Source organism: Canis aureus, chromosome 9 (genome assembly GCF_053574225.1).
Source record: "Canis aureus isolate CA01 chromosome 9, VMU_Caureus_v.1.0, whole genome shotgun sequence".
In the NCBI taxonomy this organism is placed as follows: Eukaryota; Metazoa; Chordata; class Mammalia; order Carnivora; family Canidae; genus Canis; species Canis aureus.
In genome coordinates, this window is record NC_135619.1 from 67,031,115 (window position 1) to 67,058,516 (window position 27,402).

At 52.6% G+C, this 27,402-nt stretch overlaps 1 protein-coding gene and 1 long non-coding RNA gene across 4 annotated transcripts; one reads left to right on the top strand and one right to left on the bottom strand.

The window, feature by feature from the left end:
• Positions 1-84: 84 nt before the first annotated feature.
• GSC (goosecoid homeobox) lies at positions 85-22,922 on the bottom strand. 3 transcript variants are annotated; one of them, XM_077910465.1, is made up of 4 exons: positions 22,332-22,917; positions 21,637-21,896; positions 21,207-21,333; positions 85-455 (listed from the first exon to the last, which is right to left on the bottom strand). In XM_077910465.1, exons 1-4 carry the CDS (start codon positions 22,684-22,686, stop codon positions 319-321), a joined length of 879 nt encoding a protein of 292 aa, XP_077766591.1. In that variant the 5' UTR covers positions 22,687-22,917; the 3' UTR covers positions 85-318. The 3 variants fall into 3 exon arrangements, with proteins under 3 accessions (XP_077766591.1, XP_077766590.1, XP_077766592.1); XM_077910464.1 differs by lacking the exon at positions 85-455 and adding an exon at positions 14,453-20,078 and having other exon boundaries at positions 22,332-22,922; XM_077910466.1 differs by lacking the exon at positions 85-455 and having other exon boundaries at positions 20,904-21,333; positions 22,332-22,904.
• Positions 22,790-27,402, top strand: LOC144321091 (uncharacterized). The gene is made up of 4 exons (XR_013386800.1): positions 22,790-22,982; positions 23,715-23,858; positions 24,095-24,252; positions 25,444-27,402. It is a non-coding gene; the product is annotated as an uncharacterized LOC144321091 (long non-coding RNA).

Here is a 27,402-nt window from a genome sequence, read left to right on the forward strand (position 1 = left end):
TAACGATGTGAGGTGATGAGTGTGTCAATTAGCTTGATTGCAGTGATCATCTCGCATTGTATACATTTATCAAACATCACGGCATACACGTTAAATAATACAACTTTATTTGTTGATTATACATCAGTAAAGCTGGCAAAGATCAGGAGCCGGAGGGCTGGGGGCTTTTACATTTCCAAGGTCAAGAATAGAGTCTGGGGCAGAGTCAGGATGTGACTTGAAGCCTTTCGGATGCAAGCCCAGGATTCCTGCTGTTGGGTTGAGGGCAGTCTCTGCACAAGCAACGTCTGTGGAATGTTTGCCCCAAACAACCACTCCTCACCTCCCCAGATCCAGATGGGGACCCTCTGGGCCATGTACAATGAGGCATCTTTGTCCCCTGACCATCGATGTTTTCTGGAAGCTGGAAGGCATCTGACTCAGGTAGGGCTGATCAGAGTTCCTTCTGCTAGAATCTGGAATGGGTCATGGAGAAATAGAGTGATGAAGGACAGAGAAAGGAGGAGTATGATCCTGCTTCAGTGTCTAGGAATCATGTGTTTGCCCTATGACTTGGGGAACAGAGAATACCAGTCTAGGCATATAAAAATATGGAAGAGGCACAGAAAGGAACAGAGATGAGAGATGAAGGGAGAATCTGAGTCACCTCATAAGCCCTTCATCAAGCTTAGCTGTTTCTGTCCTACATCCTTATATAAATGCTGTTGTTAGGTTTTGGGGTTTTTTCCTAATTGAAGGTAGACTGAGCTGATGTCTATTACTGGTAGCCAAAAGAATACAAACTAATAATTTGGGGCACCTGGGTGGCTCAGTGGTTGAGCGTCTGCCTTTGGCTCAGGTCATGATCCCAGGGTTTTGGGATCGAGTCACGCATTGGGCTCCCCACCAGGAGCCTGCTTCTCCCTCCGCCTATGTCTCTGCCTCTCTCTGTGTCTCTCATGAATAAATTAATAAAATCTTAAAAAAGAACACAAACTAATAATTTATGAAAGCATGTTTGACTCACAAACTTATCTCTTTACTTTTCTAGAAGGAGGCTTATCTTCACTGTAAGCATCTACCATTACTTGTCATGGAACAACCAACAGCAAGTATAATATTTGTCAGTGAAACCCAAAAGCAATTATTTTACAAGAAGGAAATGAAGATGCCTGCTATCAATGCAATTATATTCGCTATTGTTCTAGAGAACCTAGTGAGTGCAATAAGTTAAAGAAAAGAAATAAGAGATAAGTATTAGAAGAGAATAGGCAAAATCATTATAGATTTCCAATGATATTATTGTACACCTAGTATATACCCAAAGTCAACTGAAAATCATGTTGAATGGGAAAGAATTTGGTAAAGTGGCTGGATATAATAAAATAAAGTATTTCTCGGGACGCCTGGGTGGCCCAAGACGTGATCCTGGGGTCCCGGGATCAAGTCCCACATCGGGCTCCCTGAATGGAGCCTGCTTCTCTGCCTGTGTCTCTGCCTCTCTCTCTCTGTGTCTTTAATGAATAAATAAAATCTTAAAAAATAAAATAAAATAAGCTATTTCTCTGTATGCCAGTAAAAACTATTTTTATGTATAATGGAAAAAGGGTTCCACTCATAATAACAGCAAGAACTGTAATATCTAGGAATAAATCTAATGAGCATTATGAAATATATATGCAAAATGCTATAAAAGGAATTAAGGAACAAAAAAGAAAAATTAAATATAAAGTTATACCTTGATGTCGATTATATCACTGGCCCCATTTCTTTCTCTCTCTCTCTCTGCATCCCTTCCTGAACTTGGCCTCACTGTGGGCAGAGTGTTCCTTCATCCCTTGAGTCTAGGCTTGACCACATGACTTGATTCGCCAACAGAACGTAAGCATATGTGACAATGTGCCCATTCTGAGGCCAGGACTTAAGAACCTTCTGCTTGCCTTTCTGCATCTCTGCCATTCTCATGAGAGAAGCTGTCCCCGCCCTGGAGCCCAAAAGGAATACAAAGGGAATGGCCCTAAGCCCCAACTTTAGTGGGGAGCTAAGTCTAACTAGATGTATCTATAGCTGGAAGCACAGCCACCTAGCTGAACCCAGCCCAAATCTGCCAGTCTCCAGCCAACTCACAGACATGTGAGCAATAACAAATATTTAGGTTTCAGGTCACTGAGTTTCAGGATGCTTTGTTATACAGTAAGAGCTAACTGAGAAACTCCAGAGTCCTGGATGGAAATATTCACTATTGTAAAGATTTTCTGTAATTGCAAAGATTCTCTGTAATTGTAAAAATTCTCTGTAAATTAATCTGTGAGGTTAAGTGTGATTCCAATCAAAATACCAACAGATATTTATTTCTCTGAGATTTTAAATGAAACTGTAAAACAAATTTGGCTACTAAAATTAGGGGGGAAAGAAACCAAACAGAAGAGAACAAGATCTTATTCCATCAGATATTAAGAGTTATGGTACAACTAGGATAGTTACACAATACGGCAATAAATAAACTAAGGGAACACAATGAAGGGGGCATAAAGATGTAGATAGATGAGAGAGGAGAGAAGGAGAGAGAGAGAATAGATATGATGCCACAAATAGAAATGATGCTATATTATAAAATAATAGTGGAGGTGATAGAAAATATAGTAAAAAGCATTGAAACAACTGGCCAACACTTTAAAAATATACATTTAAATTCTTATCTCACCGTAGATACTAAAATAAATTCCAGATGGATTAAAGATCTAAATATATATTTTATTATAATACAGATATGATCAGATACACACAGAGACACAGATCTAGACTTTAATTCCCTCATCACTTTCTGTTTTAAAATTCACTGTCCTAAAAAAATAGTAATAAAATAAATAAATAGAATAGAATAGAATAAATAAAATAAAATAAAATAAATAATAAATAAAATAAAATTCACTGTCCTAAGGGGCACCCAGGTGGATCATGGGTTAATCGTCTGCCTTCGGCTCAGATCGTGGTCTCCCAGGGATCCAGCCCTGCTCAGCAGGGAGCCTGCTTCTCCCTCTCCCTCTGCTGCTCGTCCTGCTTGTGCTCTCTCTCTCTGTCAAATAAATAAGTAAAATCTTTAAAATTAACTAACTAATAAGTTAAAATTCACTGTCCTTGGAGGCGAGGGGGGTGGGGGGATGGGGTAACTGGGGGATGAGCATCAAGGAGGGCATGTGATGTGATGAGAACTGGATGTTATATGCAACTGATGAATCACTGAACTCTACCTCTGAAACTGGTGATACACTGTATGTTGATTAATTGAATTTAAATTTTAAAAAAATAATAAAATTCCCTGTCCTGAAGACCCAGCAGCCCTTCCTAAGTGACCCACAGAGCTGTGCGTGTCTTAAGCGGTGAATGGAGCTGTTGCCAATTTATGGCACAATCAACCTCATTATCCTGATCCGGTGGTGGCATCTTTGTCTCAGTAAGGACACTGGGAGGGTCATTCTGAGGGAAAGAAAAGCCGGGATCAGCCCCTATTAATGAGCATTGTCCCACTAAAGCCCCCCTAATCCAGCCCTGCCACCCCCACCCCGCAGATTCAGTCCCTCTATTGTCGCCCCAGAGCCTCCCCACCCCGCCCCAGCCTCTGTCAACTCCACCTGGACACCCTTTGTGTGGCACCCCTGGAACAGGCCACAGGGCGTGCATCTTTCAACCTTTATTAATTCTTTTATTTTTAAAGATTTTTTATTTATTTATTCATGAGAGAGAGGCAGAGACACAGGCAGAGGGAGAAGTAGGCTCCTTGCAGGGAGCCCGATGTGGGACTCGATCCCCAGACCTGGAATCACGCCCTGAGCCCAAGCAGACGCTCAACTGCTGAGCCCCCCAGGTGTCCCCAACCTTTATTAATTCTTATCTTTCCTGACCCCATCTCTCTCCTTTCCCAGGTAGCACAACAAGGACAATGTAAGCAGCCAGCGCGGGCTGGGCAGGGGTGCTGCTCAGGTGCCCGGCTCAGGGCACGAGGTCTACACAGTAGCTGGTGTAGTCCTGGGCCCCAGGGAGCAACTGGCATCAGCAGGCCCACTGCACAGACCCGAAGACTGAGGGAGGCCCAGGGGACGTAGGGAAGCGTCCCTGCCCACCCCCGTCCTTGCTGCGCCCTGCACCCACCTCTCTCTTGGCATCACCCACTGTCTCCAGAGGATCCCATCCCGGTGCTGGAGTCTGTCTCCTGCCCTGGTGGGGTCCCTGTCCTGTTCCTCTTTGCACCCCCAGCCTCTAGCCAAAGAGAAAAGGCATTGGAGGAGGAAAGGGCCAGACAGGAAAAGAGGGAATAAAAAGCAAGGGAGAGAGAGGGAAGAAGAAAATTCAAAAAAGACAAGCCAAGTGAGGCCTGATGTGGGGCCCAGAGAACAGGCTGTGTGGGGTACAGAGGGGCAGCCCCAGGGAGGCCAGGACAAGAACTGGCCCATTGCATTATGTCTCTCTGTCCCAGTGTTGGCTAAAAATAGTGCTGCTCCCACAGGGACTCTGCAGGGTAGGGCGTCCTGTGGACCTGGAGCATGGGGGTCAGTTCAGCTCTCCTCCACGTGGTGCCCCGGTGCCCCTCAGGCCCAGAATATTCCATCCTGTTGGTCTGCCCCCTGCCCCCACCGCTGTTCCCATAGAACCAGGGTCCGGGCCCACTGACCTTGCTCACAGCGCCAGCCAGGGCACCCCGAGGAGCCCAGCTTCCAAAGATGTTCCGGTCTGTTTGGCACCAGACTGAAAGCCTGGGCCGGGACCTCGGCCTCTCCTTACCCCCCTGACCTGAGGCTTGGGCCCTCTTCCCGGCCCCATTCCCTGGTGCTCTGGGCACTGCTGGGAGGCCCCCAGTCCCGGACTCTGTGCTCAGCTGGCCCTCGCCTCACAGATGCAGCCAGCTCCAGTGAGATCCTGGACACGCCCCTACTCCTCCCCACGTCTCTGTCCCTTTCCAGAACATTCCTTGCTCTCATCCACGATTGCAAGCATTCGACGCGAAAATGCCTCGCTCAGCCTTGCGTCAAGAGCCCAGGCCAGGGCCGTGTAGTCTGTGTTTGGCCTCCCAGATGTTCTATCGTGGGTCTATAAAAAGAATACTTAGATGTGCACTATTCCACAGGCAAAAATATGGACTGTTATCAACATCATATTCTGTTATTTCACATGCAATTCATCTGAGGAGTCCACTCATCCCTCCCTCTCTCGGGGAAAAGAGGGAAAAAAGTTGCTTTTGTGCTTCCAAGATTGCCGTAATGTGCCCTGGAGAGAACAAAGGGGCATGAGTTATTAGCTCTGTTTTATACTTGAGGCAACTATATCTCTGAGAGATTAAACGGCTCACTGTGTCACCAGGCTCGAGGGGTCTCGGGGAGCGGAGCCAAGCTCATCACTCTCCATCCCCAGAGGAGAGCTCTTCCCACCACCGTCCGGCCCTGCCTGCCAAAGCACTTTTACTGCCGTCTGTCGGCGGTCCCATAATTTGGACCAAATGCAGAGCAACCCCTCAGGACGGGGAAAGTAGAGACAGCCTCAAGGATTCAACCGAATGGGGTCGAAATGATTGAAAATCGCTCATTTCCAGCGAGGCTCCAAACAAAAGCAAGAGCAAACGAGAGAGCATTCTAGCATTCTGGCAACAGATGCTTCTGGGGACAAGCGTGTGCGAGAGGCTGCGCTGCTCACTGCGTCTCTTCACCTTTGCCCTGCAAACAAGCCACTCTTGCAAAGGCAAATGCATCCAGATTTCCAGGGGCAGTGACGAGAACGCCCCACGCACTGGAAAGAATGAGCATCCTCGAGGCCACCCCCCTTCCCTTGGCTGCAAAGAGACACACCCACCCTTCGTGGCTGGCTGGCTGGCTGGCTGGCTGGCTGGCTGGCTGGCGGTCACCTCCATCCCATGAAGATGCTGGTCAGTATCCAAATGACCCCTCTACTTGGAAGCCCTCAGCTCGGCTCAGCCTGGAGACCGTTGCTATGTGTGGGGAAGGTTTTTCCCCCAAGCACTGAATGTAATAGCAGGCAGGGGGAAGGCCGCGCGTGCCAGCGGACGTCCCTGCGGGGCTGGCTTTGGGATTATTGAAAAGAGGACAACAATTTATCTGGCCAGGGCCATAGCCTTCCAAAGAGAGAGGGAGAAGTTGCGGGATCGGGCGGGGGGGGGGGGATCAGGCCTTTTTGGAATAAAAGAAAGGGTGGTGGGACACCTGGGTGGCCCAGTGGTTGAGCATCTGCCTTTGGCTCAGGGTGTGATCCCGGGGTCCTGGGATCGAGTCCCGCATCGGGGAGCCTGCTTCTCCCTCTGCCTGTGTCTCTGCCTCTCTCTGTGTGTCTCTCATGAATAAATAAATAAAATCTTAAAAAAAAAAAAAAAAAAGAGTGGCAGTACCCAAGTAGTAGTTGTGTGTTGAATGTCCTCCTCTGAGCCAAGATGGGTAAGAAATGGTGGGGAAGGGGGCGGCCCAGCCTCTGGGGTCAGACAGACGGGGTTTCACAGTGTCTTCCTGATGGTACCCAGCTAGGGGGATCTCCCCTTTCTAAGCCCCCAGCAACTCATCAATCAAATGCAACAAATCATTGTCCTGGCTTATAGTGGGAGGGCGAAGTGAGGCCGGGATACATAGTGTGTAAGCGCCCCTGCACCGCATTCAGTGCTCGAAACGTGGTGGCTCTCACCGGCAGCATCATCAGTTAGAGGCCCATGAAGATTTTAATACGTGGTGGAAGCTCCGGTAGGCAGCGTTGATTAATAAAACTAGAAACAATCACGCGACTTCAGAAATCCAACATCTGGTCAGCCCGATCTATCAAACGTTGCTTCTGTTGGCAAAGCTGAGCAAAGGGGGTGGGAGAGATTGGATTGTGCCTCCCTCCAAAATTCATTTGTTGAAGCCCTAACCCCCATCTTTGGAGATGGGGGCCTTTATTTTTTTTTTTTTAAGATTTTATTTCTTTATTCATGAGAGACACAGATAGAGAAAGAGAGGATCACGCCCTGGGCCAAAGGCAGGTGCCAAACCGCTGAGCCACCCAGGGATCAGATAGGGGCCTTTAAAGAGGTGACTGAGGTGAAATGAGGTCAGGAGGGTGGGGCCCTGACCTGATAGGACAGGTGTCCTTAGAAGCAATGGAAGAGACCCCAGGAGTGTGCACACACAGAAGCAGGGCCCGGGAAGACAAGGAGAGGAGGCAGTGTCCACAGGCCACAAAACCAGATCTCCCAACACCTTGATCTTATACTTCCAGGCTCCAGAACACTGAGGAGATAAATGTCTGTCTTTGGGGCACCTGGGTGGCTCAGCTCGTTAAGTGTCTGCCTTCGGCTCAGGTCATGATCCCGGGGTCCTGGGATAGACTCCCACATCGGGCTCCTCGCCCAGTGGGGAGCCTGCTTCTCCCTCTCCTTCTGCCCCTCCCCGCTACTCATCTCCTTCTCTCTTGCTTTCCCTCAAATAAACAAAAATCTTTAAAAAATAAAGAAATAAATAAACATGTCTGTCTTTTAAGCCACCCACTCCATAATTTTCTGTTTTGGCAGCCCAAGCTAATTACACAGGGGGTCTTCAGTCCCATCTGGCATTTGCTGCCACCAGTCACCTTCCTGGCACTTGTGGCCTGTCCTGTGGGTGCCCTGGGATGGCCCTCAGGCCTCAGAGCATCACAAGTCCATGTAGATCACCCTCGGCATGACCAGATGGTGAGAACCCAAGGGAGAGGTCTGCTACAGACCTTCTTAGAATGAGGAGGAGCACATAAGAGAAGCGTTTCATCCTCTGCCGAGAAATGGGTTCGCAGAAATCCCTTCTTTTCCTGCTTTCTGGAGTGGACTCCGTCGTAGCCCCCAAAAGATGTGTCCATGCCCTAACGCCAGGAACCTCTGAATGTAAGGGTATATGGGAAAAGGGTCTCTGCAGATGTCATTTAATTAAGGACCTCGAGAGGAGACTATCTTGGATTTAGGGTGGGTTGTAGATGCCATGAAAGTGTCCCCATCAGAGAAAGGCAGAAGGAGATCTGACCCAGAGACACAGGGGAACTGGCCACCAACAACACACAGATGGGCGTGATGCAGCCACAAGCCCAGGAGCCTGCAGCCCCTGGAAGCTGCCAGAGATGAGCAACAAAACTGCCCCTAGAGCCTTCTGAGGGAGCATCTCCCTGCCAGGACTTCGACTTCAGGCTCCTGGGCCTCCAGAATTGTGAGAGAGTGCATCTTTCTTATTTGAAGTCACCAGGTGTGCGATACCTTGTTACAGCCACTGCAGGAAGCTGATCACGCCTCCCCATCCCCTACTTCAGCCCCTAAGCTTAGCAGACAGGCAAAATCAGAAGTAGAGAATCATGTCATGAAACAATATTTCCGGTTTCTTGAGAACTGGCTCCACGTGGACATGGTGGTAAGAGTATTACATTTTCTGCCGATGAAGAAAAGGAAGCTCACAAAGGTTAGGAGATGTGCCCAACATCACAAAGCCTACATCTGATCATTAAGAGAGGTCATAAGGGTGGGGTCCTGCTCCGATAGGTTAGTGCCAGAATAAGAACCGGGTCTGTCCAACTGCAAAGCCAGTGGGATGCTGCATGTCCAGGTAACGGCAACAGACACTCCATAACCCCCAACCCGTGGCGGCATGATGACCACAAATAATGTTGAAACAACAAACCCCAGCACAGTCAAGGTATCAGTAGTTCTTTGGGGTGTGCAGCAATAGGATTTTTGTCTCTGGGAACATTCTAGGGTCTGGGCAGGATCGTCTAAGGATGCCCTCAGGCCCCTTGGCGACCTGAAAAGACCCAAACACCTGGTCACGTCGCACGAGCACAATCATTCAGCAAAAATCCAAATTCGGCAGCATTTGCAGCTCTCTGGTCTGTCTCCTGCTGACTCTGTCATCCATCCTGCCTGCTGCGGGGTTAAGAGGAGGGAGAGGTAGGTGTGTGCAGACAGCCCCTTGCCACCCCCACCCCCAACACACACAGCAGGGCCCGGGAAGGGTTACTCACTCACGCATTCATTCTACAGATCTCTCCTAGGTCCTAAAATCAGAAGCAAGGACAACATAATCAGTCTGTACACTCTTTGATCCCCAACATCTAACACCCTGCCTGATATAGGGTAGATGCTTTAGTAAATGCCCCGTGAGCTGAGCTAGATTTACAGAATGAGAAACTGAAGGCGAGCGAGGCGGGAGTCCTATCCAGGCCCAAACCCAGGCCTAGAACAGGGAGCCTCTGAATCAGAGGCCAGTGACTACTTCCCTGCTTCCTGCCCCCTGAGCAGCTCCGGAGGACTGTTGGGATTTCAGGAGCCAGCACTGCAGGGAGAAGAGGTATCCTCGACCCCGGGAACCACATGGACAGATGCCCCAAGGTGGGAAACGGCGAGCTACGTCTGGGTGGCCGGGCCAGCCCCCCTGCCTTTCTTCTTCTCCTCTCTTGGAGTCCACACACTCAACTCTTGAGCTGCAAAGGGCCGTGGAAGTTTTTCCTGTAAATGTCATCCTATAATGTTTCCAGAAGGAAAAAAACTGATAATTTCCTAAATTCAAAAGAGTCATCTGTTTTCCCTGCTGCCTGCTCACAGATCCTAGGATGAAATCCAGTGGGGAAACACAGGCCGAGCGGTAGGAAACAGCAAGTCACGGTCGCCTGAATGCAGTGTCATTACAAACAACAGTAGGATGAGTCAGATTTAGGGGCAGCATTTCAGGACAAAGCAGGTGTATCTGCTTCCTCGGGCTGCTACGAGGAATTACTGCAAACTTGGTAGCTTGAAACAACGGATAGTTTTCACCTTACAGTCCTGGAGGCCGGAATTCCAAAATGTATGTGTTGGTGGGGCCACGGTACCTCCAGGGGCGCTCCGGGAGACCCCTTCCTTGCCTCCTTCTAGCTCTGCGTGGCTGCAGGTGCTCCTTAGGCATGTGACAGCATCGCTCCGATCAGCCTCTGGCGGACCCTGGTGGGTCCCCTCTCCCTTCTTCTTCTAAGAACACTAGTCATTGGATTCAGAGCCCACCCCAAATCCTGGACGATTTCATTGTGAGATCTTTAGCTACAAAGACCCTTTTTCCAAATAACATTACATTCAGAGGTTCCTGGGGTTAAGACGAGAACTTATCCCTTGGGGACCCCAGTTTAATGCACGACAGGAAAAGAAGAAAGAGGTCCCATGCCTGTGGAGGCCCTGCACTTTCCTCAAAGGGTGCAAACTAAATGTCCCACAGATGCCTCTCTGTGGCCCGCGTTCCAAGGGGGCCTCATGTCTCTGGCTGGACCAGTGACCAGGCCAGACTGCTCCATCGTTCTAAGAGGCAACATGCATACAGGAGAGACCAAACAGTAGAGTCAGAACTGACAGGGACACTGCCAGGTACAATCTAAAGTCCTCATGCCACCAGGTGCTCCGATCGACACGTGATCATGGGGCCCATCACACACTGTTCACACTCATCAAACCATGTGAATCTCTCAACAACCCTGGCAGGTGAACAAGGCAGGACTAATGACTATCCCTAACAGATGGGGAAACTGAGGCCCAGAGCTTGAGCCTGGCGGCCAAGTTTCACCCAGCCAGGAAGCAGCAGAGGCCTCGCTTCTGATGGCTAATCCTGATCTCTCTCTGCCCCATTCCTCCCACCAACCCCCAGGCTGGATCAGAGATTTCCAAGGCTACCGTTGTAATAATTAGCTGTGAGAGAGAGGAAGGAGGATGCTGGGGCTGGAGCTGCCTGGGTCCAGGTCACAGGAGTGCAGATGAAGACGTCTGTCACCCTGCACCCAAGCCCCACTCCCTGGGCCTGAGCCGTCCACAACGCTCCCAGGAAGAGCAGCGGCTCAGGTGGGGAAGAATCCTTCCTGTCCCCTGGCTTTGTGCTCCGAGAGGCAGCCCCACCCTGATGCAGAGCCCAGAGAGGGTGTGGCTGTCACCCACCAGATTAAGCCCTTCCCCTGAGCCTGGGGAGCTCAGGCTAACTGACCTGGGTCTGTTCCCGGGATGAAGCAGCCTGAGAATAAATCTATGCCAGGGAGTTAATGTAACTCCTCCCAGGTCTGCCTTTTGCCAGAGGTTTTGAATGGAGGTGATCCCCCCTGATACGGAAGGGGTGAGAGTCTATGCCAGTGCCATGGACATCTGTACAGAGGCGGGGGAGGGTGGTAGCCACAGGTATTTGGGGCCAATCTGCTCTCTAAAGCATTAGAATGTCACGGTCACTGCCAAACGCAAAGCTTGATTTATTTGGGGAGGGGACCATCATGACAGTATGGGTCTGTATGACGTCCAAGCACATCCAAGGATCTTTACAAACCCTTAGAAGGCACAAGAGATCAGGCCAAAGCCTTTGAGGCCTACGCAAGGCTGGAGTGGTCAAGAAGGCTGCCTGGAGGAAAGGGCATTGGAAGATTCGGTTCCCAGGAGGGGCACGGGTTTGAGCCTCACTTCACACGGACACCAACACGCTGTCACATCCAGAAAGGGCAGCTACACTCCCAACAGAAGGCAGAGCCAGATACAAATGGAAAGTTCCAGGGCTGGAGACTTCTGCTCTTCCACTCGTTTTCTTCGCGGCCGCGCGATCTCAGGAAAGCAGCCTGATGCCTCTGATCCAGTTCCTCCTCCGTAAAATGGGAAGAACAGACCCCACGCCGCCCACATCCCATCCCATGGTCGCTACAGACACAGAGCGTTAAGGGCCGTGGAGGACGATCTGCAAGATGCCGTCCGCGTGCCTGGGCCGGTTCCCGTGGGGCAGGACCGGTGCCTGAGGCTGGCGGGGGGACTCGGAGCCTGGGGGAGGCGGTGGAGATGAGGGAGCCTTGACGTGTCAGCTGCCCAAAAATTACAGCATCTGGAAAAATTACTTTGATGAACTCAACTACCCGCCACAAATCACTGTATTTTAAAATCCCTTCCAAAACAAAACAAAACAAAACAAAAAAAACCCTTCTCTGCAGAAGGCTCTGAGCGAGATGTTTTCCTCTGCTCCGATAGGAGATGGAGAGGATGCCGAGCAGATGCTGACGGGACACGGCCCCCGTGGCTGGCGGTGGACGTGAATCACTCACGTGTCAGCGTGACCCTGGCCATCTCCCTGTCTTCCGACATCTAGGAGGGCAGGGATGCCTATTCTGCAAGTCAGTTTTAAAACAGTGACCTGAGGGGATCCCTGGGTGGCTCAGTGGTTGAGCGCCTGCCTTCGGCCCAAGCGTCATCCTGGAGTCCCGGGATCGAGTCCCGCATTAGGCTCCCTGCATGGAGCCTGCTTCTCCCTCTGCCTGTGCCTCTGCTTCTTTCTCTGTATCTCTCATGAATAAATAAAATCTTAAAAAAAAAAAGTGACCTGAGCACTGCACATGCCCAACAAGACACCCACCAGGCTCCTGCCCTCAGTGCCCTCCAGCCTCTGCCCTGCCAAAGCCGCCCATGGCCGGTTTGCCTCCGCACCCTCCCCTCCCACCTCCATGCCTTGGCTCAAACGGCTCCCTCTTCCTGAAGGTGCTCTCTCTCTCTCCCCTCCCTCATCACCATGTGCCTCAAAGTATGTGGCTCCAGGGATCTGCTCTCAGAAGCTTCTAGGGCCCCACCTCTGCCCAACCACAGCATTTCGTGGGCCCCGCTCCACCCCAGCACCAATATTTAGTACTGGAGCAGCCAGCCCAGAGTGCACCTGCCTGAGGATGGACACTGCTCCGTTTGTTTGTGACCCAACTCGGCCTGGGGCCTGCCTGGCGCTCAGCAGGGGCACGGCAAGTATTGGAGGAACGGAGGGAGCGCCAGCCTCCTCTCTGATCTGACTACGTGGTCTCCTTGCCGCCACCGTACCTGCCTCTCTCGGTGCTTCGGCTCTGCGTGGCCAAATGCAAACCTTCCCTGCAACTCCCACTTCCTCCAGGAAGCCTTCTGGGATTGCGGCTGTCTTCCCTCTTGGTCTCCTAGTCAATGACACATAATTTGGGATTTCTTGACATCCTGTTTTCCACTGGTCTAAAATCATTTCCTGCACATCACTGAGAAAGCAGCAACCCCGGCATCAGGCACCATATTGTGTTTCACCGCTCCGCCTTATGTCCTACCCTCTGACCTCCCCCCAACTCACCCCATCACAGGGGCCTAATGCTGAGCTAAAAGCACAGAGAAGGAAATACAGCATTAGGTAAATAGGTATAAATCCTCGCTGCACCCCTTATCAGCCACAGTTTCCATTTTTAGCTTGAACTCTAAATTTTTTAAACCAGGGGCCAGCAAAGTTACTCTGTGAGAGACCAGGCAGCAAGCAGCTATTTCAGTTTCCGTGGGCCCTACAGCCTCTACTGCAACTACTCAACTCTTCCTTCACAGGGGAAAGTGACCACAGACAAGACATAAATGAACCAGGCATGGCTGTGTTCCAATAAGACTTTATGGGAAAAAAACAGGCAGTGGGCCAGATTGGCCCATGGGCATCGGCTGCCCACCCTGCTCTGGAGGGTTACTCGAGATGGCATTTAACCCCCTCACCGCACAGACCTCAGACCACGCTATAAAACAGCCCAAACCCTGCTCCAACCCCCAGCACCCTTTTCTCTTGGTTTTCATCTTGGTACTTAGCCCTGTCTGAAATTACGGCCTATTTGGTGAGTGACTGTCTCCTCGAATAGAAAGCAAATTCTAGGAGGGCACAGGCTCTCTCTCTCTCTCTCTCTCCAAACACCTGGAACAGTACTGAGCAGAGACTGGGCACCCTTTTAATATTTGTGGGCTGAATGGAGGCCATCATTATGATGACCGTTTCATGAAGGTCTTGAATAAATATATTGTTCGATTATACACTTATGAGTGTTGTTACTGTGTTGATGTATTTCCCGTGATTGATCACTGGCATTTGCAAAACCTCAGGTAATTTTCATGTGTCGCAGGAAATTATAATCCTCCCATTTTGGAAATGAGAGGGCTGAAGCGTGAAGGTGACATCATCGCCTGCTGGTGACCATGCAGAGATTCGAACCCAGACCTCCTGGCTAGCCCTTAAGAAGGAAGTCTGGCAGGGCAGAAAGAGAAGTGCACTTGGAGTCTAAGATCCAACCTTGTATAGACAGGTCACATCACCTTCTGCTTAATGGTGGCAACAACATCAACTTCACAGGGACCTGGATAGGATGGCTTAAGCACAGATGACAAAGCGATCAGAACAGTGCAGGCCGGACACGGGGCAAAAACTGTCAAAGTAGCCACTATTATGTAACCAGATGACGGTAACCACCTCCACCCTGCCTCCTAAGGCTTAGAAGGGATTAGATAAGGACATGGCCAGGAAAATGATTATGAAATTTGTCAATCCCCAAACTAACATATGATACATTATTTTTTTTTTTTTTACAACAACACCCCCTGGGAGTCGCAAAAAGAAAAAAAAAATCTCCCTTCTTTAAAAAAACAAACCTACACACGCACATCTTCTACTAAGACAAAAATAAATCATAAACACCTACAATCTTTTGAGAGTTTTAATGACAGTCCAGAAAAGGATTAAGACTTCAGCCGCTGACATTTGTATCAGAGACCAGTTCCGACACCGGTCCGAGCTGAAACAGAACCTGGGAGTTTTCACCAAGCTGAGGACAAAGGGACGGGGGTCCCCAGTTTGCATCCATGCGCCTCGGGGGTCTTAGGGTAAAAGCAGACACGAAACAGAGCTGGCAACCCTAAAGCAGAGGAAGCACCACCACCACCACGGTTCTGGTGTCCTGCACCAGCCCGCCGAGGGGGTACCCCCTTTTTAAAGGTTCCCAGCATGGCAGGAATCACGCGCCCTGGGGTTATGTTTAGGGCAGGGGGCTACATCAAGAAGCACACACAACTTTCCATCCCTGCCCCACTTCAGTAGAAAGTGATTCACTTGGTTTCAGATTTAAATATTTATTCCTCAAATACAAAACAATGTTGAACATGCGCATCCCCTAATGTCCCAGCCATCTGGCCCCAAGTCTGAACATCTTCAGATGAAACAACCAGCTGGGATTCCGACTTCACAGAGTTCTGAGTCTCCCTCGCAGAGGGGGGACTTTCCAAGCGCTCTGGGCCTCCCTGCTTCTTGGAGAAGGGCAGTCTTATTTTTCTGGTCCCATAGTTAGCACTTTGAGGATTTTCAAAGGAGGATTAGCCATACTCCATCTGGAAAGAAGCGTCTCCAGGCCTTGCTGGGTGATGTCAATAATTTGCTTGGGACACGATTAAAGGGGACACAGTCACGGTGAGGCCGGCTGGTCAAACACTGGCTGGTGTGATCCAGACCACGCCGGCCCCGAGGCTGGCCTGCCGGGAGGGAGCCCCTACCTGGCTGGGGGAGCCCCTCCCAAGCCACACGCTCACCCCCTCGCTGGAGGGAGGCCCTTGTCGCTATGTCCCTTCTCAGGGCAGCCCCGTGGCCACGTGCCGGACGGCCACTTGGGACACTGCACCTGTAGCACCCCATCTTTCTCACTGCAGGCTGCAGGACATGGTGGTTTATTCCTCTGAAAAATGCTTACTTTTAAGATATTCCTGCCTCCGCCCCATCCTCCCCCACGAAAAATGTTAAACAAGTTACCATGTGTGAGTCCTGAGCACTGGGAACAGGGCAACAGCCGGAGGAAAGCAATGTTCACGCCAGGGAAGGAGCTCGGCCTCGCTCGGTCCGACAAAGAGAACTGGTCTCTTTAACCCGTTGTGCTGGCATTTTCGGGGGTCAGGAGCCTCCCCGATAATGCAACAGGGTGGAAGCATTTCCCGGGCTCGGCATTATCCAACGGGCAGATCGGGGAAAGGATATGGACAGTTTTGAACTCTGTCCATCACAGCTAAAATTACCTCACTAATTATAGCTTCTATAAATCTGCTCAGGTTAAGGGAGGGACGGAGGGAGGACAATCTGCAAAATGCAGCTCACGCAACTGACCCGGTAGGTAGGGGTAGGTGGGTCGCTTGCTCTGGTCAGCAGACTCCAGAGGACCTCGGAATTAGCAAAACAGAAGGTACAAGTGTCTCGAACTCCCAAGGAAGAGAGGGTTTGAGAGTGGGATTAAGATCTCTCTTCACTGATGCTTCCCAGGGCTGGACACTTGAGAACAAATGAGGGCTGCTGGAAGCCAAAAATTATAGACACACTTAAAAATACCGCAACACGCCGTAATTTATCCTGCTCGTTCCGTGGGTCGTTTGGACTGAAAAGACAATGGCTTTTTCTCCCCATCCCAGATTTAAAACCAAGCCAGAGGTCTTCTGTGTTGTCAACATGGGTCTAGGGACAGGCCTCGGGACACACCGTGTCTCCCCAAAGAGTGAGAAGCCCCCCGCAACGGAAAGTTCCAGCTGCCTATTCGTCTCTTCTGGAACTTTCAGGGAGCTGTGCGCTGGCTGCAGCAGTTTTGTTTTCATTTTTAACTTTTGCAAAACTTCAAGGTCATTTCATAAAACTCGCAAGTGGAATCCGAACCCACACCCCTGGGCATTCTCTCCTTCACCCTACATCTCCTTGTCCTAAACCTCTTAGGGAGAATACAACCTATCACACCTCGTCTTAAATCCACCGCAGTCACATTTAATGTCACTACAGTCTGTGTCCTGCGGTCACGCATAAACTCCTAAGCCAGGGACAATTAAAAACAAGGGGGCATTCCTTAATTCCTAACTCCAACCTACTTATGCAGGCAGGGCATTATCCAGACAATTGGAGGGTGTTTTTCAAAGCGCACGATAATAAATGTGTCAGACACTCTGCTGGGTTCTTACATTATCTCTAATCCCCCAGCCGAGCCCATCGTGCAGGTGAGGAAGGAACCTCTCCAGGGTCACTCAGGGGACTGAGCACGTGGCCCCATCCAGATGCACACCTGTACCAGCCACCCAGCCAGTCCACTTGCCACACCACTGTCACTCTCCACCCCTACCCCACACCCCTGCAGGCCCCCAGGCTGGGATTCCGCCTTCCTTAAGGTGGAGGTTTGCGTTTGCAACGTGCCAGGAACAAGGGACAGTGAATTGGGGGGGACCTGACTGGAGGAGATCCTCACGGTGGGGGAGGAGCCCTGGTGCGGGAACAATTCCACTTGAGCACAATTCAGAAAGAGCGCCCTGTGACCCCTACCTCTCAGCCTCCAGTTCCTCCCCTCCCCCACACAAAGAAACAAGAGGAATCCACCAGCTTCCATCTCACAGGTACCCATTGAAAGGGCATCCTTCACACCAGGCTCCTAAGACATGAGCTCAAAGTTCAGAAGTCAGTAAGAGGCAACTGGATTCAAGAACCGTCACTGACACATCCACCCCAGGGGTACGGTTGATCAAGCACTTGTTTTCAGGCCCTTCCACCCACCCCCCCAACCCACTGCAACAATGGTGAGAACATACCCTCCACGCGGTATACCCAGAACCCGAGAATCTGGTTTCTTCCCCTGCCACGCCGCCCCCACCCCCACCTTCTTGGTGCTTGTCAGCTGCCCAAAGCCAGGGCCCTCCTTGGCCCTGGGGCAGCTGGAAGCCATTACCTCATACCTTGCTGCCACCCCAAGGGGTGTGCGGGACAGTCTGCTCAGGCTTAGGGTTTGGGGGATCTGCCATTTACTGTGTGTCCCCAGCAAGGCATTTAGTTTGTCTGAACCTCTACTTCTCATCTGCAAAATGGGCTGCTGATTCTCACCTGCAGAGGGCCAGAGATGTATGTGGGAAGGGCTCTGGGGTGGAAAGTGCTAGACTCCTGGGAGAGGCTATCATTGTCATTCTTTGCCAGAATCTTTCTGGCACTTTAGGGCAGATTAATCCCCACGTCCCCCAGGGGCAAGTGCATTCATTCCTGCATCATTTGCTGTAGGGGAACTTTTATGCACAGCTGTCACCCCCACCAAAAAGAATGCTTAGTTCAGCGAGGCAGACCAATTTATGGAAACTAAGGGCCTTGTCCTGGGGCACCTGGGTGGCTCAGTGGTTGAGCATCTGCCTTTGGCTCAGGGTGTGATCCCGGGGTCTTGGGACCGAATCCTGCATCAGGCTCCCCACAGGGAGCCTGCTTTTCCCTCTGCCCATGTCTCTCTTTCTCTGTGTCTCTCATGAATAAATAAAATCTTTAAAAAAAAAAAAGGCTTATCCTTTAAAGATGACAGTTCTCATTTGGGCCCTTGTGTTAACTTTGTGCCTCAGTTTTGCTCAACTGTCAAATGGGGACAACACTCTCATTTGGAGGGAAGGTTGTACAGGCTACAGGCCATTCAGGCAGTGCCCCCTCCAGCACATATATATGCCACGTTCCAACACTGTGATCCCAATTCTCACCAAAGACAATTACAAGTCCCAAAGACAGCTCTTGAAGCCCAGGTGTCCTCTGCTCCATGACATTAGCCCTCCCTGGCTCCAGACAAAATGAGCCGCATAGCTGATTGGGGAATCCGGAAGTGAGTGAGGTGTATGAGACCTTCCTGACATTTCCCTCTTCACTCCAGATTAGTTTATTATGTTCGTTTCCAGTGAGCTGGGCCTAGGCTGAAGCATGGTGCAGGATCCTCCGGCATGGAGACACAGACAGGAAAGGACCTTTGTCTTGTCACCAAGCTAGAGCAGCTCCCTGGCTCTGCCCCCACCCCCCTTGCACACTCCATTTGTCCTGGCTTTTCACCGAGTGCTCCTGGGGGAGGAATGTCTGAGGACCTCTTCCTCCTTCAATCTCTCTCTCCCTGGCACCTGATAAGGCCACCTCTCCAGATTAGACAAATGCAGGTCATTTTTTAAATGATTCCTGTTTATAGGGAGTCCAAGGGTAAGTCACAGACAGAGACACAGGAGTTAGAGTTCTGGAATGTCAGATGTCTCAGGCTGGAATGACACTGCCCACTTAGGTCCTACATTGTTAGAGTGTTCTAGACTGTAGGGGTAGAAGTCAGAGCTCTTCCTGGCTCCCCCTGTAGGCTCACCAGTCTCCAATGGGACAGGTGACAGTACTTAGGAACAGCAATGGAGGAGGGGCGTAGGGAAAGGCAAGGCTTTCTCAACCATGGAAGTCTGAAGTCTAAGGTTCATTTGAAATGAATGCAATGGCCTCTTAAGTATTTCTCACCGGAACTGGTATTAGTGGAAACATTTCCAATTACGGTAGAAAACTTACTTGGGCAAAGATGCCCAAAGATGATTATTTGCTAATGCTGAATGTTGTTAAAGCATTTAACTTTTCTGAACCTTAATTTTCTCAATTGGAAAATGGTGAGAACTCCGCATCTCAGTTTCTTGAAAAGTAAACTGAAATAATGTACATAAATCTTGAAGCGCTGGGTCTGACAATATAAATCATAGTAGTATTTTTTTTTTTAAATTAGAAGCCATGCTGAAGGATTCTCCTATGCCAGCTGTTCTAATTGAGTTTGTGTCCACACCAACCCCAGGGAAGCAGATATTCTGGTTGTGCCCATTTTATAGTCACAGAAGGTGCAAAGCCAAAGGTGTTCGGTAATTTGCTCAAGGTCACACATGAACCAAGGCGACCCTGACACCCCCAAGGCACACCTGGCCTCCAAACAGCTGTCTCCTGCTTCCACCTAGGGATGCTCCTTATTAAAAAGGCGGTCTGAGAGTTACTCCATAGTTCGTAAGTGTCCCTTCACATGCTCCAGGAGTCACTTTTACCTTTTAAACATGAAAATGCTGTGGGAAAAATGCCGCCTCTTGTAAAAAGCCCTTCTGCATGTGCTGGTTCCGCAACCAGGATGCACAATCTTCCCCTGGAAGGACGGTACCACAAATACCCCAGGCAGCCGAAGAAAGTAGAACAAGGGCATTACTTCCCTGGCTAGCACACAAGTCCACCACCCCGGGAAGCTCTCAGAGCCTTAGCTTCCTTATCTATAAAATGGATTTATTGTAAAATCAATAAAGTTGAAGCATTAAAAACCATTCCTGCTGGCCCTTGGTCTCCACCCACCCCAACCGCTGCCCGGTGGCCTGGGGAACCATACAAAATGCATGTTCTTGTCTTCATCCCTGTCCCAAGCGCTCAGGCGGCACCAGCACCGAGAAGCTTCTCTGCCTCTCCAGTCCTTCACAAGCTGCTGACCAGCCCACCAGCTGTGCTCCGGGGATGCTCCTTCTTGGGCCCCATCTAGTGCAGAGGGGGAGATTGGCGGGGGAGGAGGGGAAGCCAAAGGCATCAGCGCTCCTGTCTAGAAGTGGCACTGCAGCCACCCTGCGCTCTTGTACCTGGTTGGCCGACAGAACTCAGGGTGCAGACCTGGCCACCCCAAATGCCTGGGTTAAAGCACCACAGCCCAGCGGCGCCGGCCGAGGTCCCCAGTGGGTCTCGGGGCCCACAGCTTAGAGCCGACGCTGGGCCGAAGTCCTGCCCAGCAGATTGTGGGGCCATCTGGGTCTTGCTGCCCGGCAAGAAGAGGAGCAGCAGAGTGGCCGAGAAAGATTCAGAAAAGTGTCGGGAGAGAGGCATGCCTACCACCTAATTCCATCCTAGGACTCGCAGCCTTAGGTCTGAAGATTTCGTGGGAACGGGGACGGCTGAGCTGGCTCTGGCAAGAGGCTCCCAGGATCGCCCAGCTCCGGGGTAGATCCTACTTTCCCTCTAGGGCTTCCCACGGGCCGCAAGGGAGAAGCGCCCTGGTTCTCCCCACAGGTCGGGGGGAGCAGGAAGGCAATGCCACTCACCCCCCAACAACCTGGCAAACCCCTCTCCACCTCTTCCCGGAGACCTGGAGACCTGGAGACTTGAGTGGATTTTAAAGCAGGACACTCATTCTGTGACTGATTCACACCCAGAGTTTCTTTTCCTTTTTTTTCTTTTCTCCCCAGGACAGATCAGAGCTGTCCGATTTTTCTTTCGAAACTACAGAACTAAGTAAAGTGGTAGATTTCTGTTTTTTTTTGGGGGGGGGGCTCAGGAGGTGGGATGGGTACGAAATACAGAATGTGGCCCGTCTACATCGCCATCACTTTATTGTATTGTCACCGTTAACTTAACTATAAATACTACGGTGGGGAGCCGGGCGCCTGCGGGCTCAGACCTCCTGGCCTCGGGGCCCCGGGCGCGACCGACCCCAGGCGCCGGCCCTCCCGGCTCTGTACACTATTTACAGCTCCTCGTTCCTCTTTCTCGACCCCCTCCCGCAAGGCAGCGCGTGTGCAAGAAAGTAGCATCCTCTGTCTGTGCAAGTCCTTCGAGTTAGGCAAGAGCCACGGCCGGCCCGCGGCCGTCAGCTGTCCGAGTCCAAATCGCTTTTACCTTCCTCTTCCCTCTTCTCGGGGGACGCCTTGGACGAGGTCTTGTTCCACTTCTCTGCGTTCTCCGACTCCTCCGACGAGGACCGCTTCTGCCGCCGCCACTTGGCACGGCGGTTTTTAAACCAGACCTGTTGCGCAACGGAGGACAAAACAAGCGGTAAGACCAGAGGCGCGCTCCCGGGGGGGGGGGGGTGGGGGGGGCGGACACCCCCAGGCCGGGGTGGGCACCCGGGGACCCCGCGCGCACGCCCACCGAAGGACCGGGAGACCTGCTCCCGCTTCTGCATTTGCATGCATGCAGCTCCCCGGGCCTACAGCGCGCTCCTGCAGCCTGCGGGCCGCCCGGGGCGTCGGGGAGGCTCGGGGAGGCCTGGGCCGGGCGGGGCTGCAGGGCCCCGAGGTCGCCGCGGGGGGCCGGCGGGCGCGCCCACCTCCACTTTCTCCTCGCGGAGGTGCACCTTCCGCGCCAGCTGCTCGCGGGTCCCCACGTCCGGGTACTTGGTCTCCTGGAAGAGGTTCTCCAGCGCTTCGAGCTGCTCGTCGGTGAAGATGGTGCGGTGCCGCCGCTTCCGCCGGCAGTGCAGCTGGTTGAGGAGTTGCAGCTCGGTGCGCGACAGCGTGCCCACGTTCATGTAGGGCAGCATCTGGTGCGGGACCGGGGACACCAGCACCGAGCCCGGGCCCTCGTAGCCTGCGACAGAGGAGCGCTCCAGGTCAGCCGGCTCCGCGCCCACGGGCAGATCCTCTGCAGCAGGGTGCGGGGAATCCGGGCGGTGCGCGGCAAGCCGAGGCCAGGGCAGTGCGTCCGCGCGCACACTCCCAGGGCCACTTCGGGAATCCCCAAAAGCCCGGTCTCCCCGCGCAGCCCCTGAGCCAGTTGGTCTCCTCTCACTGTCGCCTAAAGTTTGCAGCAAGTGTACAACCTCCCGTGCCCGATCGGCCACACACACACACACACACACACAGAAATAAAATAAAGTAAAAAAGGAGGGGTGTGTGTGATGCAGGGGGAGCGAGCTCGCAAGCGCAAGGAGGAAAGTCTGTGCAACCGGGGACCGCCAGCGCCGCCGCCCGCCCACGGCCCGGGCACCGGGCAGCGGGCACCGGGCGCCGGGCGAGACCCTACCTGGGGGCGTCGGGACGCAGGAGCACTGCTGGGCGCCGAGCGGCGGCACAGCCCCGCAGCAGGCCGGGCCCACGGGGGCCGCCTGCACGTGCAGCTGCCCGTAGAAGTAGTTGTTGTAGCCGAGGCGGGAGCCGCCGACCGCGGCCGGGAGGCCTGCGCCGCCGGGGGCCACGGGCCGCGGGTAGAAGGCGCCATAGTCCGAGGAGGCGCCGCCGCCCGCGCCGTAGAGCGAGTCCCCGTGCAGGGCCGGGAAGACGACCGGAGCCGCGGCGCTGGGCGCCACCGGCAGCACCGAGTCTTTGCAGCGCGGCCGGGCGGCCAGGATGTTGTCGATGCTGAACATGCTGGCGGGCATCCCCGAGCCCCGCGCCGGGACCGGGGGCGGCGGGGAGGCGCCGGGGAAAAAGCCTCAAAGCGGCGCGGGCGGGGGGGGGGGTCCTCTCGCCTGCAGCCGCGGACCAAAGCGAAAGAGAGCGCGGCCGAGCGCGCAGCCCCGCGCCCCTCCCCGCCCCCTCGTCCGCTCGCCCTCCTCCCGCCCTCCCCGCGCTGCAGCGCTCGCCGAGCTCAACCCGCGGGGAGGACGGAGTTCAGGCCGCCTGAACCTCTTGTTGGTTTTATACTGAGTCGACGTCATCCTGGATTTAGTTCCTGGTAATATGCAGATGACAAACAGAACCAGATTTGGCCCTTTCTGTTCCTTTGGGTGGGTGGGGGGGGGCTTGAGGGCGAGGGGGGAGGGGGAGAGGTGCCAAGGGGAGGGGGCTGCGGGGGGCCAGAAGAGGGATTGTGGATTGCAAATTAATGAAATTAACCTAATCTTTCCCATTCAGCGGGCCCCGCCGCGGGGCCCGGCCGAGCTGGGCGGGCGCCCTAATTGCTCCGGTTAATCTCATTAATTCCATTGTGCGGCGCAGTTAACAGCTCCCTCCGCCCGACCTCTCCGCCCCCACCCTTTTTTTTTTTTTTTTTTTCTTCTCAGATTGGGTCCTATTATTGGGTGCGATTTCCTCTGCGAGAAACTCCCAAATTCACTGTGGCCAGTTTTACTTTGGGGCTCCTTTTTGTCCCACTTCGGAATTTGTTTTGTTTTGGAAAATAACGAGGGGCTGCGTCCAGACTCCAGCAAAATGCAAAACTCCGCTCTTCCTCCGGACTTCCCCCCCCCCCAAAAAAAAAAAAAACACTCACCGCCAGGTTTCACCTCTTTTTTTTTTTTTTTTTTTTTTTGAATTTCGAGGTTCTCTCCCGGGTGGAACCGGTAAACCCCAGCCCCCAACCCTTTTTTTGTTTTTGCAAAGGCCAAAATTTGTGAAGACAAAAATCGATGCGAGAGGTGCGTTGTTGGTTCTTAAAAATATGTGTTTATATTTTTTTCCCCCGCAGTCACTTTGGGTCTGAAAACTACCATAGGAATCCGTAGGCCCTTTACACAGCGGAGACCAAATTCAGCCGCTCATTAAAATTCGCCACCAAGAGTAGCACTCCGAAGGGAAGGGACGTGTCTAGCTGCTCCCTGCGTGGCTGTCGGTAGGTTTTACGCTTTTTCTCTTCCTTTATAAAAATTATTCTTGGAAATGGGGTGTCTTCTCCTCCAGATGGGTTGTTGGTTTTGTTTTGTTTTGTTTTGTTGCAATCCAAAAATCCAAAAATGGGGCTCTGGGGATTCCCCACTCCTTCCCCCAACAGTCCAGCTGCATTTCCCCCCATCCGTCTTGCCAGCTCCCTGGCTGGGACAGGCCCCCTAGCTGCCCTTCACCCGACAGGCCCCAGGCTGCGCTCCCCGAGCCCCGGCGGCCTGGCCAAAGCCGGGCCCCGCTCGCTGCAGGCGGCCGCCGTGATTCACCGGAGCCCCAGCCGGCCGAGCTGCTGGAGATGCCTCCAGCCCACGGCCAAGCGCAGGCGGCGGACGCCCTTCGAGAAGGTAGGCGATGGGTGCGCGCGGAACGAAAGGAGCCCCCGAGGTCCTGGCGGGCCCGGGGCAAGCCCTAGTCTTGCAGAGATGGCCTTTGTCGGCTCTTTGCGCTGGCACCTCCAGCCACTGCAGGGGCAGGGGTAGGGATAGGGGTAGGGCTGAGCCCCAGCGACACAGGCCGAGGGCCGGGTTGGGGTTCGCCGTAGAAGGGCCACCTTTAACTCACCCCCATTTCTCCCTGTGGCTCGCAGGCTAATTAACAGGGATCCCCGCAGGGTTGTCTGCTGTTGCTCCAGAAAGGCAAAGTCTGGGGGCTGCCTCCGCCCAGCAGTAAGGCAAAGGGGACAGGACACTTGTCAGTCGCTGTTCCCCGGTCAGAGGAGCGGTGGCGCAAAGCTCAGGTCAGGCCCGGGCATGGTCCCCGCGGTGGGTGCGCCTGCCAGTGTGGCCGGGAGAAGCTAGGCGGCGGCGCTTCTCCTAGGCCTCCCTCCCCTCGCCGACCTCTGCACCCTCGGGCCCACCCGCTTGTGGCCCAGGAGCCTTGCTTCTCCGAATGCTGAGCAGACTCAGAATTAGTTGTAGTGGCAGATGAGGGCAAGACCGAGATGGCTCTCAGTTTGGGGAGGCAATCGATTTTTTTTTTTTTTAACAATTAGAAACCGCTCCCAGGGGATGAGTGTGACCCTCCCCTTCTGAGAGGTCAGGTCTAGGGAAAGAACCAGGGATAGAGGCATTTTTCCCCCCACTCTGGGAGACTTAAAAAATCACCAGTTTCCGGGCACACATCCCCCCGCCAACCTTTCCTGGGTTTGATTCTGCAGGCAGTCGATGGAAGACAACTAAAGGCTGCAGCTCCTGCAGTGACTCTGGCCGCGTTTGTGTTCAGGGTTGGGTGCTGGGGCAGCACTTATGTGAGTGGATCTTTTAAGACCTTTGCTGAGCCAAGCGGAGTCGGAGTCACAGAAGCGCTGCGGGAAACCGAGGCAGATTCCTCATCCTTTTCTGCAAAGGTGCTCAGATCAGCAAGGCGCGCGGAGACACCAGCTAGATTTCTAAAAGAGCGCTTTCTAGTTTTTAAATAAGGCAGCCTCCCTGCCCCCCCCCACCATGTGTCATGCTTCCACTTGGTACATTGTTTTTTTTTTTTTTTAATCATGAGATTTAGCAAACCCCTAGACTTCGCCCCTTGCCTTTCTGCAGTGCTCTCTCACTACCCTCGGATTCCTGGAAGGAAGAGCACTGTACGGAGAGTCTGAGCGTCAGTTATCCACGCAACACAGCCACCTTGGAAATGATCCCTCCTCTGTAGGTCTCGGGTTGGTTGTTTTTTTGTTTGTTTGTTTGTTTTTGGTTTTAAGTTGATGGAAACAACGCCAACCATCATTGGGTCCCTTACAACCATAAGAATTAATAAGGCTAGCTAATTGTCGCCTGTTCGCCAAGGAGACTGGGGGGTAGACTTTGGAGCATTTTTCTAGTTTTTTGCATTGGGGCAAAGGAGCGTGCTATCCCCACCCCCACCCACCGCAGGGTCTCTATCAGCTGGTTCCAAGATTAGGCAAAGGGAGTCTGGGAGCTGTGTCCTCTTGCAGAAGGGACTTTCTGGGAAGAGGTCACAGGGACCCAGACCCCGCTCTACTCCAGTTACTCAGCCGGTTATTCTCTCTCCCTCTCAGGGAGCTCACCCCCTGCAAGGCGGGGGCTCCCCATCCTGGCTGCCCCTCAATCAGCGGGCTGCAGTGTCCGCGGGGAGGCAGGAGCGGGGAAGGTGATGCGCAGCCCGTGCTGAGCGTCCTCCACGGGGCCAAAACCCACAAGTGTCCGTCGGGCGCTAAACAATCATCCGCCTCGCTTCGCCAGGCGCAATTGGAATAACAAATGCAAAGCACGCAAATTGCCTGCCTCCTGTTCCTAAGCGATTGTTTGTCGGCCCCGCACGCACCGCTCAGCATGGGAGGACCGGGAGCGTCCGGAGGCAGCCAGCAAGCGCTTAGGTCGGACATGCAATACACACGCCGCTGATTTTACTTATTATCACCCAAACACGATTTCACACAAAGCAATCACCATGCCAGAAGTCTATGAAAATGTGTTTGTTGAGGAGTCAGTCGCCCCAGTAATAGCCCTCATTTTTAATATATTAAAGAACAGATCAGCGGATTCCATACGCGTAAGGTAGATGTGCGGACCGGTATGTGTCAAGGCGCTTTTGCTCCGTAATCATCGCTAAATTGATTCATAGGGCACAGATTAAATTGCTTCTCTGATTTAAAACGGAGAGCCCAAATTCGGAGATTTGGAGTGTGCGTCTGGGTATCTCCACTGGCCGGCCCCAAGAAAGTGTCATCGTGGAGAAAACTGTCACCCATAATCTTTCCACGCACACGCACATGCACACAGGCACGCACCCCGCTGGCTGTAAAAAAAAAAAAAAAAGAAGCATATGCGGTCCTAACTTCTTGCGATTTCGGGAACTTTCTTAATTTTTTCAGCCTCTCACCCAGTCACCGCTCATCATCGGGCGCCCTTAAGAAGGACTTTTTGTGACATGGGCAAAAAGCTGATGTGTCCTTTTCAAAGGTAGGGAGCCCCCCCCCAAAAGGGTGAATTAGCTCAGGAATGAGCAACAATGAGCAGACGGGGCCACAGCCCGTGCGTGGCATCCGGACCCCATCCAGCCTTCACAGCGCGCAAATCGGCTTTATTGTTTGTAGTCCTGCTTAAAAAAAAAAAAAACCCAGTGCCTCAAAAATAGTGCACAGACCCCGGTCCAAGGCCCTGCTCCTTGGAGGACACCTCCGGTAGCCCCAGGGGGTTTTCCGTGTGAGCTGGGGAGGGTGGAGTACAGCACCAGGTGCAGATAGCACCCTGCTAAGGGGCGGCGGGCAAGGGCTGGATCTCCCGCACCATTCATGGGGATGTAGGGACGCTTACTTACTAGCTGAGTTTTGCTCAAAGTTTTGCAACAGTCCAAATAAGCGCTCTGAGCCCTTGCAGACAAAATAATCAAGGTGTTAGGAAAACGCAACATAACGGGGGTGGGGGGGGGCGGAGAAGAGAGTGTCGAAAAATGACGTCTTCCCAAAGCATCAGGGAAAAAAAAAAAAAAAGCTCCGGGATTCTAGGGTTGCAGAAATTCGCTTTCGGCAGAGTTGTTTA